This window comes from Daphnia carinata, chromosome 5, assembly GCF_022539665.2.
Source record: "Daphnia carinata strain CSIRO-1 chromosome 5, CSIRO_AGI_Dcar_HiC_V3, whole genome shotgun sequence".
Taxonomy (NCBI): domain Eukaryota; kingdom Metazoa; phylum Arthropoda; class Branchiopoda; order Diplostraca; family Daphniidae; genus Daphnia; species Daphnia carinata.
In genome coordinates this window covers 5,363,240-5,379,547 of record NC_081335.1, presented here as the reverse complement: position 1 = coordinate 5,379,547, position 16,308 = coordinate 5,363,240, and the positions used below count along the sequence as shown (strand labels likewise).

Here is a 16,308-nt window from a genome sequence, read left to right as displayed (position 1 = left end):
CTTTGTTCCATTACAGTCGACAATTAGAGATCACCATTTCGGCAATACGGAAGAAAGCCAACCGTGTATGGCCAGGTCAGTCCTTTCTGTAAAGTATTCGCATTCACGACTGCATTTACTGGCAGTGCCTGAAGTTAAACATACATTTTCATCTGCTGCTCTCATTTTTTGGCAAACTGCCTCTAAGAAATGAAGGCTATTTCTTGAAGACGAACGTAAAAAATTGTTTGTTTTCCTTTTAGCGTAGAGTGGTCATATGTGTTATTGCACCTTGAAAGGAACTGAAACTCCCAGTTAGCGTTGTGGTGGCGGGCCACAAGGCCAAGGGGTGGGACTACGCAACAGCTGGTTCTGGAACACAAGAAGAAAGACGTCATTGCGAATTTTTTTATTTGATGTGCGTTTCATCCTGAGGGGAAAGAGAAGATACGCCAAACCAAAGTCCTCTGCAGCAGCCACTACAACGAGCTTTAGTTAAGAATAAGTCTTACAGAACAAGAGCTCCATTTGTTTTGTGTGTTTTGCATGTGCTCTACGGATTTTAGTTTAAACTGGTAGTCTTTAGCTTAAGTGTTACCGAACATTGGTTATCACAAGTAGGTAAACCGAGAAAGAATCTAATAAAATTCGCCTTAATTTGGGTTTAAATCTATTTTTTAATTTTATCCACAACATTCGTTTATAGACACCAATGACGCCCAACAGTGAAGGTACGTCGATAGTGTCGCCGTCATGTCACGTGAAAAGTGAAACCCTCAGCAACAGCATTGGTAGTTGCGCTCGCGTAGTTCCGGCTGTCCTTATCCGGAAGGCGATGAAAAGATATGGTTTCGGAAAAGGAAGTTGTCCAGTCCTCGACGAACTTCACATGAATGTAAAAAAAGGGGCAATGTAAGACAATAATTGAGTTTTACTAATCGGTGTCTATTCTACTGGTGCTTAATCTGCGATTTGCCTGAATAATGTGCAAAATATCCGTGATTGAAAAGATTGATTCTTTGACAGATACGGATTATTGGGGGCCAGCGGCTGTGGCAAGACCACACTTTTGAGCTGCCTTGTTGGCCGTAGCAGATTAGATAGCGGAAACATTCTGGTTTTCGGTCACGAGCCCGGCTCTGAGGAGAGTGGAATACCTGGTCCGCGAGTTGGCTACATGCCGCAAGAACTCGCCCTGCACGGCTATTTTACCATTAAAGAGACACTGCATTATTTTGGTCGCATCTATAATTTGAAAGCGGATTTCGTCCAGGTCCAACTGGAATTTCTATCCAAATTGTTGGACCTTCCACCGGGTGATCGTTATTTAAAAACGCTGAGCGGCGGTCAGCAGCGACGAGTTTCCTTTGCTGTCTCCCTGTTTCACGAACCTGAATTGTTAATTTTGGACGAACCGACTGTTGGCGTTGATCCTTTACTGAGACACAGGTAATTTTTGCCGTGTGCGCGAAGCTACTTTTGGTTTTTCCTTGCCTTATTTGATATTGTTTAGAAACGATAAAAAAAAACATGGTAGGGGTAAGGGATTGTAACTTTCAACTTTTGAACGGAACTTTTGAGTCATGCAGTTACAAACGCATGTACTTTCTTTAACACGCGTTTCCTCTTTTTCAGTTTTGAGTTGAGATGCTCAGATCCTGAAACATTTTTGACGCTTTGTTTCCTAGAATATTGGATGTGAAATCGTTAACAGATAATGAGAGTTAGAATTTCCATAATTTTGTGCGGAACCCCAATTACATGTAGGCTACATAGTCTGCATTTATTTTCTTTCGTTTACAGCATCTGGAATCATCTTGTCCGTCAAAGCGTTGATCACGGAAGAACCGTCATTGTCACGACCCATTACATTGAAGAAGCTCGACAAGCTAACACGGTATGCACTTAAAAATTTAAACATACAGTACATTACGGATATTTTTTGCTGTATCAGCAATCATCAACTGACAATTTGCTACATGCGCACATCTTCATTAACAGTTACATTGTGTACATTACATTATTTGTTTCTTCCTGAGCGTCATATCACCGCACGGTGCGGTGTCATTGTAAACGATTTTGTTTGAATATTATTTAACATTTGTCTTTGTGGATTTCAAGATTGGTATGATGCGCTCAGGTCGTCTTCTAACTGAAGAATCGCCAGAGAATCTGCTACGAATGTATGCCCTTTCGTCGTTAGAAGCCGTATTTCTGAAACTCTGCATGAAAGGTAATGGTACCACTCCCCGCGAGGAAGCCTCACTTTCCAACCCAGCCGATGGTGCTGCAGACCAAACGCAAGAAGGCCGTAATAATGTGCCGTCTGATGACAGCATCCGTCAATTGGAAAGCTCTGAAATCTGCAACGACCGTGGTCATCACAGCGAAGGACCTTTTCCTGTCGCTAGTTTCAAAGTAAAACGATCCATCTGCATCTGTTTGTTAATTTTATGCTAACGCACAACTCTCTGGTTTAAATTTTATGTTCAATTATCACAATCTTTTTTCATACCATATAGAATGTACTGCATGAACCTGGAAGTAGTAGTACGAATGATAACAGCGAAACCAGCAGCGTTGTAATGTTCACGGGTAGTTGCAGCAGTACGACGTCTAGTAATAGCCGAAGCCGCAATTTCACGACGCCTTCATTTTCTTGGCATCGCCTTATCGCACTAGTTCGGAAAAATTATTTGCATACTTTCCGGAATGTGGGGTAAGTAATTCAATTTTTTCTTTTGGTTATGATAATATTGAGGATTTAATTTATTCGTTTGATGACGATAGGATGTTTGTGTTTATTTACTTGTTGCCTCTTATTCAAGCAACGGTTTTTAATTTAACGTTGGGACATGAGCCGACTGGCCTCATGATGGGCATCGTTAACGATGAGGTGGAACCCAGCCAAGGCCGGATCTGCAACTACACGACGGCTTGCTCCTATTCCATGCTCAGTTGTCGCTACCTTCGGTACATACGAAACAATATCATTCAGGTTCGATATTTCACATAGTCTGAATTGAAATATTTTCAGTAAGGAGGTGAATGTGAGTGCAACGGAAGAACCTATTTCTCGCTATTTCTAATCAGGTTCCATACACAAATTTGACGGAAGCACTGGAAGCTGGAAGGAGCGGTGAAGTGTGGGGGGTCATCCATTTCGGGCACAATTTCACCGAGGAGTTCGAGAAGCGGCAGGCTGACGGTGATTCGGCAACGTTAGAAAACATAATAAGAAGTCGAATTGGCATTAACATGGATTCTTCCAGTGAGCCGAAACGTAACATTAACAAATTTTTATCTGTGACTAACCATGTCTCTACCTTGTTCGCAGATCATCTTATTGGCACGTTTATTGAAAGATGGATTCTGGAAGCTTTTGAGGAGTTTTTCAAAGATTTTATGAGATCTTGTGATCACGAGCCAGAAGCCGGTTACATTCCTTTGGAGGTACGCTAAATTTTTCAAGATAAGTGGTTGGTTTCAACGCAGAAACTGTTTGAAACAAGACCTGAACTTTTTAGTTTCTGGAACCGGTTTATGGTCAAAAGGAAACCCAGTTTACCGAATTTATGGCCCCCGCTTTCACCGTGTTGTAAGTTATTATGGCATCAAACGTATAATTTTTCTGCCGATATATCACGAGGCTCTTTTCAAGGATTGTGTATTTCATGGGAGTCTCCTTGACTTCGGGTGTCTTCATTTCTGAAAGACAACACGGTCTTCTCGATCGTTGCATGGTAGCAGGTATCTTCGTTCATCATTCTTGTAAAATCAATTTATTCTTTAAGTTTTGAATTTTCGTCTTGCAGGCGTACAGATGACGGAAATTTTAATGAGTCACTTGGTTAATCAATTCACAGCGATGATTGGCCAGACTGCTTTGGTTTTTATCTGTATGCTACTTATCTTCAACATTCCTTGCCACGGCAGTCTTACCTTAGCGATTTTTATTACTTTTCTACAAAGCTTTGTTGGAATGTCTTTTGGTAAGGAATTCGTATATCTTTTTCTTCTGTAGGGTATTTATAATACCTTTATTTTTAATTCTGTTTTTATTTTGAACTCAGGTTTACTGATAGCCACAGTATGCGACAGCGAAATTGGGGCACTTTTAATTTCGCAAGCCAGTTTTCTCCCTTTTACTGTTATCTGTGGTGTTAGTTGGCCGATTGAAGGCATGTCGTTCTATCTCCGTTTCGTAGCCTATTCTATGCCCATGACGTACGCTATAGAATCTTTGAGATGTGTTTTCACGCGTGGGTGGGGCATAGAACAGCCAGATGTCTACGTAGGAATCATAATCAGTGTTGCTTGGATATTTGCTTTATTGGCTATGTGTTTGATTGTTCTACGAGTAAGAAAATATGCCAGTTAGTCAGCCGATAGAGCCTAGCTATTATTAATCTATGTTCATGGTCTTTGAATTGAGAGACGTGAAACGTTTAGTACTTCGTCTGTGGAGGTTAAGGAGCGGATATAGAGGATCATGCGACGTGTAAGCTTCATATTTGAACAACTTGAAAGTTTTGCACTGGTTGTTTTTACATATATCGCCATGTGATAATGTCATGAAAAATTTACATTGATGATTAGTCTAATATTTGTCTCAATGTAATTCAGGTGAAACCCAAGTAATAAACTGCTCGTATTATTATTATTCGTTTTGTCAAATTTTTGAGGATGTAAAATTCTTTGGTAAGATGTATGAGATTCTAGAATCATGAATGATTCTTAAAAGAAAAAATGATTCTTTTGTGATTTTTTGATTTAAATATCATGATTTCCTTGCTAAAATCATATAACTCTTACTGCAAACAACGATGTTATTATTTTTTCTCAACAAAACTTTGATTCTTGTGCAAGTGCACAGTATTTTTACTTCTTTTACCAGCCCCGTAAATTTCTGTAAAACAGGAAGAATAAGATGGTGATGCGTTTTTCTATATATAAAAACCCGGTTTACTTACGCTCAATATGACAACGAATTTCGAAATTTCTGTTGAATGTCGATCGAATTAGCTTAGTTTCATTAAGTTCTGAGAGGACTACAAATTTTGTATTTCGTAAAATGGCAAACGCAATTTTGTGTTATTGCACAACCCTTCCTGCAGCAGCGCTAAATTATCAAAAAAGGAATAAAGAAAATTATGGTAATACTACTTTCATTGCGCATTAATCAAAACTTTCATAAGTTACTGGGAAACTAATAGCGTATCTAGAGTGAAAGTTCAATTTTGGTCATAACGCGTTATTTTTATCGAATTAAAAAGATTCATCATTTTTGCAAATTTAGACAAAAGCAGTAAGGCTCCATACCCTTCGCACATTTTCATTTTTCTTCTAAAGCTAGTAGTTTAAAATGCATGATTTCGATTTAAAATTAAACGGGAATCCCGGATCGTTGTTTCATTTTTACGTCCTGTAAGGACATACAGTTTTTGAAATAAATTGGAATGGACGAATTCGTTGCGCTACACGCTCGAAGGCTATGCCTTAGTGTTTGTTTGATTATGATATTATCAGATTCGTTTTGCTATGTGTTTTACATTTGTTTCTGTCTTTTCATTACCGTTTCTTGAGTTAATCTTAATTAATCACATTTTTCATTTTTTGCATAGGGTTTTTGATAACAAACAAAAATGGGCTATTTCGCTATCTTTTTTGTTTCGTTTTCCAAATAAAAACAACGCCACTGTTCTCACTTCCCTTTTACATTTTTGGCTAAATTCCAAATATAATAAAACATACAAGTTGTAGATTCGAAATTTAACCAGAATCACCAAAATCGATCGCCATTTCATTTTTACGTGTGATTTGTAATTTTCGAATTGTTTAAATTGGAAGTGTGTGCTTTTTTATAAGCCAGACAAGGTAATCAAAGAAGTGGGTCAAAAATCGTTCCACACGCAACGATAGTTACTCGCAAAAAAACATCTTGTCTTGACTGCCATATGGAAAAACAGTCTGGCTAAAATTCCATTTCGAAATCCCTATTCTTACTCCGTGCCATTTTTCCCAACATGGTCTCCGCGAGTTGACTCGACCGTTCGGGTTCCCAGCGGCACACGATTCTCGCACTGTGATTGGTTCTCCAGCTCTGTTGCCAGTGGCAACCACTACTGAAAGAAAGCAAGCTGTTGATGTGTCGTCTGCATCGATTTTAATTTTCACAATAGGCCCAAATCACAAAATTACTAATAAAAAATCATAAAACGTTCATGAAATCAACACTGACGTCTTTTACTATAATCCCTTGGACTCGACGGTAAGCGATTTTTTTGTTTCCCGTGAACCATGATGATGTAAGTAGTTTAATAAGTGACTAAACATTCGAATATGAAAATAAACCAAATGAAAAAGCTTTCCCTTTCTTTTTGTATTATAATCGCGATAAGCCTATACCATAAGACAAATATGGAATCGTAAAACTGTTTTTAAACTTTTTTACGTTGTTAATAAATGAAAATTTAAAAATTCCGCCTAAAAATAATGGCATCCGTTTCCTCTACTGTGATTGGTTGTTCGTAATTTAGTATTTCTTTAACTAATTTGATAAATTTTTGTTGTTTAATGCACCAAAACATTACCTTGATAACATATAATAAGCCTAAATAATGCCTAAACGAAGGGCCCAAAGTTTTCGGTTTTTATAGTTTCCCCTCCTCCCATACACCGTCCAAAAATAAAATATTTATTAATGGACAAACTATCGGTCTGAAATGAATTATTTTAATTTCAAGTGACGATTCATTACTTCAAGTTTTATTATAAATCATTTTATTAAATTATTAAAATACTACAACATTCACTTTTGTAAGACGAATTTAATTATTATCTTGATGTTATTTTAAAACTAAAACTAATGCCCGAATGAAGATCCTAAAGTTTTAAATTTTTCGTTGTTTTTCCCCTCCTCCCAGTTGTAGAAGAAATTGAAACAATTATTATAGCAAAAACTTTAAGTCCAAGATATACAAATTTTACAGAAATGGATAGCTCTCATCAAGGGCTTTTCATTTCTGTAAAATTAGCAAACGAATTTCAAAGTAGAAAAGTCTTCAAAAATAGATAAAATATAAATAGAAGATAGAAGGTTCAGTTATATTTTAACTAAGCATATTCTCATTTTAAAACGGGTCTATGTTTGAAGACTCTGAAAGTATTTCACTGTATGGAACACAATAACGGTTTGCCATAGCCATAGAGAAATCTCGATTCACATATTGCTCACCGCCATCTGCCTTTCAAAGTGTTAAACACATTAAACCTGCAACCTGGATAACCAGAAAAAAGAACAAAATCGACAGAGTTACTAGTCCTTAGCATTCTAGGCTTTATACACCAAACCAAATTGCAGACGCTTTAATGAACACGTGGATTATTTTTTACTAGTTCACGTATGCAATTTTCATTGGTGTCAACAAAGTAAAGTTATTAATTGTTTTCACCATGGCTGCGTTAAAAAAAAGTATGTCAACTGACGAACGTCAGATTCAAGTGAGATTTGTAACAAAACAGGAAAAGTAATGCTCTACATTAAAGGTTCATGATACACAAGGTGCCTCATGTCTTTTTTAATCACAGGTATGCTCTCCCGGAAGCTCCGTTTTCAATTCCTTGTGGAATAAAAGCCGATTTGCTTAGTGTACTAGTCAATAATTTACTTCGAGGTAAACAGTTAGAGATCATAAATTTTGTGTGATTGCCAATCCCATTTGATGATTTCAGAAACTCGTGAGACAGGATGGGAGGAGGTGGAATTTGATTTTTTAATCAGTGGGGAATTTGTGAGACTTCCACTTGTTGAACATCTTAAATTAAAAGATATCAATACCGAAGTAACTATTGATGTAGAGTACATTGAAAGGTTCCCTGCCCCTGAACCTGAAGACAGCTTAAACCACGATGACTGGGTATCTGCAGCCCATTGTTTGGAAGATTGGTAGGGTAGAAATATCTAGCCTTCACAAGCGCCTTACCTCATAACCAGTTATTTTAGGATTTTGACAGGATCTTATGATAACACTCTGCATATATGGAAAACTGATGGCACTCACAAGACAACCATTCCTGGACATTGTGGCCCAATAAAAGGAGTCCGCTGGATTGAAATAGCAGGCTCTCTTGCCACTTTTGCAAGGTTTATATAAAAATATTGTCTATTCTTTCAAAATTAGATATTGGTTTAGATATTGAGATTTTTGTGACTATCGTTTCCTAGATTACTTGTTCATTTTTCTCTTGTTGAAGAATAATGTTATGGTCTAAATTTCCATATCTTTAGCTTTAAAAAAAATGCAAGTTTTCTTTTCTTTACAGTGTTTCCCATGACCAAACTATTATGATTTGGACAGTGGATCTGGAAACATACGCGGTTGAGCGTGTGCATATTGGAAGAGGACATGAGCGCTCCATTGAGTGCGTGGATGTAGATAAAAATTCATCTTTCCTTGCCACTGGAGGATGGGACCATATGCTTAAAATCTGGGCTGCTAGTAAGTGCAGTTTTGAATCAGCTTTGTTCGAAAAAAAAACTAGTTTTTTATCTGATTTTTAAAATTTATTATTATTTTTTTAACAGCTTCTGAATCAGTTCTAGCAACTGAAATCGATGATGGTGAAAACCACAAATTATCTACTGTTAACCCTGGGAAATCCCTTAGACGAGTAAGTACATCGAATTTCTACCAACATTATAATTTATATTTCGGGCCGTAAACTGCGTTCAAGTGCCGCGAATACTGAAGGAAAAAAAACGAAATGTCCAAATGACATGACAACGACGAAAGGTTGATCGAACTCCTGAAAGCAATTTTTTAAATCAGTGAATATTCTGCATCCTTCTGTGCTGTGTCCAATTTGACGTTTATGGCCCGTAATTGGGTTTTTAAATGCTTATTATTTCACCTTCTTGCATTGCAGACACCCTTGATGACTTTACCTGGCCACAAAGAAGCGATATCTTCAGTTGTTTGGACAGAAAGCAATGAAATATTTAGTTCTTCGTGGGATCACACTATCAAATTGTGGGACGCTGAATTAGGAGGATTAAAATCTGAAATAGTCGGAAACAAGTCTTTCTTTTGTGTTTCATATTCTCCTCTAAATCAAACCCTTGTCTCTGCATCAGCTGACCGCCATGTTCGGCTGTATGATGCTCGATCGCAAGGTAAATTTTATTTCCCGACACATGCTCCATTTTCCACCCCACTGAGATTTGAAATTTGGTTTTATATAGAAGGATCAATTGTGAAAGCCACTTTCACTTCACATGTTGGGTGGGTGTCGACAGTTTGTTGGTCTACTACACATGAAAGATTGTTCATATCTGGTGGGCATGATAACATTTTGAAGCTATGGGACAGTCGAAGGCAAGTACGAAGTAAGCAATTCGTCGAATGGGTTAATAATTCTTTATTTTGCAGTCCGAAGGCACCATTGTATGACATGGTAGGGCACGAAGGCAAAATTCTATGCGCCGATTGGTCAAATCCTTCATTGATGGTAAGTGGGGCAACGGATAATACGTTGAAGATCTTTAGGTCGCAAGCATAAATAAGATCTACATGAATTGAGATAAACAAACATTCTGAAAATTTTATCGCTCATGACTCTTGCCTATTTTCCTTATGCATCGCACGAATTTTCATGGCTACACATGCAGTTCGTTAACAACAACCCAGTGTATTTTGATATAATTTTTACCGGTTGCGAGCGCTGATGACCGGTGGGTTGTCTAAACGGATAACCTTCTTCATGTAAAAAGGTTATGTGATTTTATCGAAGATGCCCACTTGAGGGTAAAGTCTATGACAACGGAATCCTAAAATCAGCCAGTCGTAGGCCTGCTCGTTTATAGGAATATGACAATCGAACGAGATGCAGGTGTAGGGGAGGTAGGGCGTGGTTGGAACACAAAACTTATTTTTGTTCCGTACGATTACAAAAATCGTCAAAGTAAACTAAAAAATATATAGATTTGTAGCCAGTTATCTCAGCTACATAACAGTATTTTTTTTGGGTGGGTTCGGCAAAGATGAACATCTGCTATGTGTAAAAAACTGGAGGTACCCCAAGTTGTTTCGATTGCCAATTCTACTCGGCAATTGTTTCAATTGCCAATTCTACTCGGCAATTGAAACAGGGCGTCTGGGCAATTGAAACGTGGGTTTTCCCATAAGAGAGCTCCCGGTTTTATGAAGAAACTAAAATGACGATATCTCAGAATCTGGGATACGTACAGTACCCACCAAAAATATATACACTTGGTCATTTTTTGGCCCTTTTAACATGGCTTCTTACGGCGCTACGTCCCCCTAGTTTTTATTTATTTGTGGATTACCCCTTATAGTTATGTTTAAGAAAAAAAAATCTGCGTACTCGTAGATGAATTTTCTATCCAGCGCATAGTTGTACACAAAAAACCCTGAACGTTATATGTGCGTTCATGTGTATAATATTGCCCCGTTTTTCCGTTTCGCGCCGCCATTGCCTTACATAAGGCTTTCCCCAAATTAGGCCTCTTTTTATTTTGCGTGTATCTTTTTAACTAGAAGCCGCAAGAGCTTCTAGTTTGTTTCCCGAATTTAATAAAAGGTTTTTCTTTATAAAGATACAAAAAAATATTTTTATTGTCTAAATACATCCCGTTATATTTGTTGTTTTGTACTGGCTAAATTTTTTCCTGCAAAATCAAAGAAGACAAAACAAGGAGTGTTGACTCGAGTTTGTTTTCTGTACCACAAGAGGCGCCTGCAACACACTTTTGACTGTCATCCAAGTTGCAGAAAGACGCACAAAACAAAGACAACACTCCTTGTTTTGTCTTCTTTGATTTTGCAGGAAAAAATTTAGCCTTAATAATATAATTTACAATTTATTTATAATTTAATAATATAATTTACATACTTGAAGTGGTAGAATTTTTGTTTCAATTACCGCGTGTTCCAATTGCCCCTACCTCCCCTACTGAATGAGGCTTCCAAAAACGGAATGAAGTATACACTAGACGCGTAGGCTTGTCGCGCCCTTAAGTTAAGCGTCTATTTTCCTGACCTTCATCGAAGTGCGTGCCCTGTGCGTTGTTGATTCGTGTGCCTTCCCACCAGAGTTGTTGGTGAACGGTCGATCTTTAGATGGGATGTTGTCGTTCAAATGGCTACCCAACTTCTTCAAGACGACCTCCAACACCCTGCAATTCACCTTGAACCAGGAACGATGTTAATTTTAATAGTCCTGAGAATTTTTAAAGTTGTTTATCAGCTTGAATGTTGGTACTACCTCAAATAACACAGAGGTTTGGGCTCCACCCCCGCGCCCCCCCCCACGCGTTTTGATTATTTATTGTCTTCTGGTAGCGTAACGCTACCGCTTCGTCTTGGTCAATATATTTTGTGGGCCTATGGTTTTTCGTCGTGTTTTCGTTACAACGATGTTGGGTTTCCAATCGGATTATTGAGGTGTTTTGAAAAGTTTCAATTGGTTAATGTGTACAGGAAATCGTCGCCACACGGTCTTTTGTCTTGCTGCTGCAAGGTCTTCTACTAAGTAATTTACTTTTGAGCATTGTCGGACTATGTGATAAGGTCTATGTGATGGGAACGGACAATGTGATGTAGGCCTACTTAGGCATTAGTTTTTGTACAATGACCTGTTCTAACCGATTTTTATGTACATTTTCTCGTAACCGACGTACTCAACGTAGAGAGTTTTGGTGGCTTTCAGTATGTTGTGTCGGTGGCCACGGAAACTGTCGTTCATGAGGAAATTCAGGTCGTCAACCATACACTATTTCGAATTGTGTTTTTTTCCAAGTTTCGTGACGTGGGGTATTCAAGGCTAAGGTTGCATCGGGTACGTTTAAATCCCAGTTGGTGTGAGAAGTATTCACATAGGCTTTAAAAGCCATGTGGTGGATTCACAGCCAGGGATTTGGCTGTGAATCCACCACCACGATCTGTAAATACACGACGCGGATAACTTTGATGAGTGATAATGTCTAATTGGATGAATTTTTGGAAAACATCCTCTGACGTATTGATTACGGGTTTAGCAATAATACACTTGGAATGATAGTCGATGGCAACAAGAATGTACCGATTTCCATTTTCACTGCGTCTGAAGAGTTCAACGTGGTCCATTCCGATAAGGGGTAAACAGAATTTTTGGAGGTTTTATGGGCTGAAGTGCCCGTACGAAACGATAAGCTTGAATTTTGGGGAGCGCAAAGTGTTGGCTACCACAAGCTGCTCGGTCGTTAGCTAACATAAATTTAGCTTCGCGAAGGCATACGTAAGCTACCAATTTTACAGCGAGTTTTCGTTTGGCTTGCGCAAGCCACAAAAACGTCCGCCTACTGGCTAGTTTACGAATGCTAAGCTATTGCATATTTATAACAGCTAGAAAATTTTAGATACTGTATATAAGAAAAATATTGGGCGGCATCACAACGTAGCATCAAGTACAAAAAGGCTAAAAATCTAAATGAATAGGAAATTTTGTTTACGCAATAAAGCGATTATTTGAGTTTATTCAGTGTACGGAACATCAATACAATCAATATTAGTCAGTTTCATGGTTATTTGGTAGCGCAGTTACAACAAATGTTTCAGTTAAATCATTATGCATTGCTACAAAGCATTTGGTTTTGATGTCGATTGTTGGATCAAAGGCAATTAAAGGTGCTGTCTTATTGCCAACAAGTCTTGCTGTTTGACCAAACATTTCGCTAAATACGGTACCAGCAATTGGATCAGGTAAGAAAAAACTTTTTGATTTGTGACCCAATTCTTTCCCCAATATAAAACAGTAAGATTCCAAAGGCGCAAATTTAAACAGAACGATGCTTTCTATAAAAAAAAAAGATCCATTTTTGTGTAGAAAGCAATAATTAATTCGGCTTTTTGAACGCGTGTAGCTTGTTGAAGTAAACAGAGATCTTGAGGAAACAATTTTAAAACGAGGATAAATGGTGAACGAATCAAATAAAGCGTCTTGAAAATGCTTAAATTTTTCACAAGTGAATAAATTTCTAAGAGCAACTTCTTCTTCCATTTCAATTTCACGGCTAGTTGAGTGACCGAGAAGTTCAATTGAGTCACTATTAACGAACAGTCCTCGTGAATGACTTTGGGGTAAATGCAATAGATCGGTTAGCGCAGAAGAAACCGCTGGCGGTAGAATATTTTTAGACATTAAATCAACAGCTTCTGATCGCACAGCTAATTTCATTAGATAATTACTAGCCATCTGTTCCGCAACGGACTGAGTACCATTACACAGGTTCAATAATTCCCCATTAAACCACTCGGGAATGAATGTGGAATGGGCCCATAAGCATCCCCAATCAAGTACGCATTGTGGTAGGTGAGTTAGAAAATGAATATTTATCCCAACCCATTCAATGCCGTATAGTCGTTGAGTATCGATGACAAATTGCTTAAAAAGAATTTCCATTTCTTGCACGTTTTGGACTAATACTTGTTCTTGCAAAAGAACAAACAGTCCGAAACTTAGACTCGCAAAGTGGCGGAAATATTCTTTAGGCAATAGGTCTTCAAGAATCACGTAATAATAGAGGGCAAAAGATCTATACATGGACGCTTTCCAAACGGATAAATCGTCGATTGACTCTATTACTCTAGTTGCTTCATATGGAGGCCTGATTTGCGAAAGACGACGATTAATTATTTTAATTTTCCTACCAAGGTACCAAATTTCTTTGCTATGTTTGGCTGAAGTCCATAGCTTAAGAAACATTTTTATAACCCCTTGACAAACACAATGCATATATTCTGGAATAAACGCCTTAATAAAATCCAGCCCACTTAACTTTGAAAGAGAAGTCGATCCGTTGATTCCGTGGATTGGCTTGCCAGTTGTTAACATCTTCTTTAAATCTTCAACATGTTGCTCCATGGTACGAATTTGGAAGGTAGGATTCGATACGGGCTCAGGGTATACACGAGTGGAACCTCTTCCTTTGTTGACCCTTATACCTAAAAATAATATATAAAAAAGATATTATACATATATTCATATAAAGATAGAAATTTTATCTGAGGTGGCCATCAGTTGAAAAAAAAATTCAACTTGAATAAATTTTTAATTAAACTTCTTACCTGGATGTAAGCATATGTCGCAGCCATATTCTCCGTTATATTGCGCCGTGTTCCGTAAAAGTGGTCTTGCGACGGTGTCGGTTGTAATGATCAAGACACGGACGGAAAACTTCGTATCGTTGACAATTATTCCATTTAGCTGGATCCGATTGAGCTCTTCCAACGCCCAGTCAAGAAAAGCGGCGGCCGGTGGTTTCTTATTTCCATACCACAGTGACATAAGTATGACGTAGTTTCTTCTTAGCTTGTAACGAGCTTCGTTTATGATCCCCATTAAGGGCCAAAAACCATATTTACTTGTCTGAAATCCTTCCGCTCCGTCTGTGTTGAGTTGCATTGTAACGGTAAAGTCATCGATGATGCCTTGATTGCGGAGCTTGAGATAACATCCACCTGAATTCACGTCTCCTCGAATAGCCGGATCACTTTGACGGGAACCGCAAAGGCCGTGGTGTTGGAGAAAGTAGGCTATCTGCTGTTCAATAGGTAACCTTAATACGAAGCAATTATTGCTTGATTTGGTGGAAAATTTGTGGCCACACCGTTGGTTTTCTTCTGGCAATGCCGGTTTAAGTTTCTCGTTTATCGTTAAAATATGTGGACATTTTTTTTCACGACACACATACACTTTTTTTATGTTTCCCTTTAGGTGACGGTACTTGACGAGCAAATTGTGAGGGCTGCTATGCTCCTTTAAATTGGAATGACTTGCAATTCGTAAAATTTGCAAATGATGTCCAAGGGAAGTCTTTGTTAAGTTATTTCTCAAGTAATATGCAGTGCTTAACAAAGGCAAATATACTGATGGATCAGCTTCGTCAAAGATTTCTTGTTGCTGTTAATTAAAAAACCATTAATACAAATTGAAAACTCCAGGTGATATAATTCTATCAAACACTGTATTTACTCGAACCCACCTCATCATACTCATTACAATCATTTAGGAAATCATCGTTATAATCACTATCAAGTAAATTATTAATTTCCTCTTGCGGAGAAGTTTCTTTGTGGCTCGATGGAGCTTCAGGTGTACTGCTGCTGTGAGCATTCACATGATTTGCTGTTACTGTTAGGGACTCTACTTCTTCGTGAGGATGGTTTAGCAATTCCATTGTTTGAATCTGGACAGTTTTTTAAAAAAGGAAAGTTGGAAAGGTTATTAATCAATTTGTGTGAAGGGAATTGTTTAGTGGATTATTGATACCTGAAAACTAGTTGAATTTTGATGAGACAAATAGTCAGTCGAAGAATTAGAATCTGAGATTTGGTTGATTAATTCTTCCATTTCGCGATTTGCCTCCTGAAAATTTCTTTTTCTTTTCTTGTACCTAGAATTTTCCTTACCTTCCATTTGAACAAAAAATAAATCACAATGAGTAAAGTAGATGTTTTTCTTGATGAAAACCAAAATTCAAACAAAAGAAATAAAACTGTCAAAAATCTGAATTTAGAAGTTGCCAAGTCGAACCAAGGTTATACGTCAAACGCCATATAATAATCTATTGACAGACGAATTGGCAACAGGTACAGTTTCGTTAAATTCAAGACAAAGCGAATAGAATTTGGCGGCGTGGGGCATACAGACGCTCATTGTGTCCTGTGACCTGAGGTGTGCACACATGGAAAAGAATGGCTAAAATTCTTGTGTTATTTGAGTTTAGTGAAGGTTTCCCTGCAATAGCACATATAAGTGCTATTTTTAAGCCAGAACTTCCTGAACGTTTAGCTGAAAAATTGAAGACTTTGGATCGATGGCTTAAAGAAAAAAGAAAGCTTGTCGTCAGGTACTATATTTTTTTCTACCACTTTTGATATTTCCATTATTTCTATTTGGGTAGAAGAATTAAACATCCTTGCAAATTTTCTTTTTAGATGGCCTCCTGGTTTCAAAGCCTCTTGGAGTCTCACAGACTACCAGAAAAAGGTACCTGTTGAGTCTGAGTTCCGTGTTGGATATCCAGTTTTCTATTCAGGTACATTTCAAAGCATTTTGTTTGATTTATTCAATGTAAAAAGTAGCCTAACACTTTCTTTGTTGTGCTAGAGCATAAACATGAATTGCAGGATAAAAGGGATCAACTGCTAGAGCTGCCTGAAAGGTTGGCAGACAAACAGCAACGAGCAAGCCATGTAACTACTTTAACACATGTTCAGCCTTCACATGTACGTGAATTATTCCACCATCCTTGTTCATCATCAGTGG

General features: G+C 37.9%; 2 protein-coding genes and 1 long non-coding RNA gene across 3 annotated transcripts; 2 read left to right on the top strand and 1 right to left on the bottom strand.

Moving 5' to 3' along the window:
* The first annotated feature begins 691 nt into the window (after window positions 1-691).
* LOC130696522 (ABC transporter G family member 20-like) lies at window positions 692-4,377 on the top strand. The gene is made up of 12 exons (XM_057519599.2): window positions 692-891; window positions 1,006-1,428; window positions 1,783-1,876; window positions 2,101-2,397; window positions 2,502-2,698; window positions 2,770-2,977; window positions 3,073-3,250; window positions 3,317-3,432; window positions 3,507-3,577; window positions 3,641-3,729; window positions 3,795-3,971; window positions 4,053-4,377. Exons 1-12 carry the CDS (start codon window positions 692-694, stop codon window positions 4,358-4,360), a joined length of 2,358 nt encoding a protein of 785 aa, XP_057375582.1. The 3' UTR covers window positions 4,361-4,377.
* Window positions 4,378-7,316: 2,939 nt separating this feature from the next.
* On the top strand, window positions 7,317-9,584 carry LOC130696526 (ribosome biogenesis protein WDR12 homolog). The gene is made up of 8 exons (XM_057519603.2): window positions 7,317-7,508; window positions 7,570-7,655; window positions 7,714-7,927; window positions 7,985-8,125; window positions 8,305-8,480; window positions 8,567-8,652; window positions 8,908-9,154; window positions 9,224-9,584. Exons 1-8 carry the CDS (start codon window positions 7,435-7,437, stop codon window positions 9,538-9,540), a joined length of 1,341 nt encoding a protein of 446 aa, XP_057375586.1. The 5' UTR covers window positions 7,317-7,434; the 3' UTR covers window positions 9,541-9,584.
* LOC132087981 (uncharacterized) lies at window positions 9,387-9,743 on the bottom strand. The gene is made up of 2 exons (XR_009421028.1): window positions 9,691-9,743; window positions 9,387-9,637 (listed from the first exon to the last, which is right to left on the bottom strand). It is a non-coding gene; the product is annotated as an uncharacterized LOC132087981 (long non-coding RNA).
* Between the last annotated feature and the right edge of the window lie 6,565 nt (window positions 9,744-16,308).

Bases quoted from the DNA above. Each gene is read 5' to 3' on its own strand.
- LOC130696522 (XM_057519599.2), top strand. From the start codon at position 692: ATGACGCCCAACAGTGAAGGTACGTCGATAGTGTCGCCGTCATGTCAC. The intron at 1,429-1,782 runs GTAATTTTTGCC...TTTCGTTTACAG, and splicing joins GATCCTTTACTGAGACACAG to CATCTGGAATCATCTTGTCC. The intron at 3,251-3,316 runs GTGAGCCGAAAC...CCTTGTTCGCAG, and splicing joins CATTAACATGGATTCTTCCA to ATCATCTTATTGGCACGTTT.
- LOC130696526 (XM_057519603.2), top strand. From the start codon at position 7,435: ATGGCTGCGTTAAAAAAAAGTATGTCAACTGACGAACGTCAGATTCAA. The intron at 8,126-8,304 runs GTTTATATAAAA...TTTTCTTTACAG, and splicing joins TCTCTTGCCACTTTTGCAAG to TGTTTCCCATGACCAAACTA. The intron at 8,653-8,907 runs GTAAGTACATCG...CTTGCATTGCAG, and splicing joins CTGGGAAATCCCTTAGACGA to ACACCCTTGATGACTTTACC.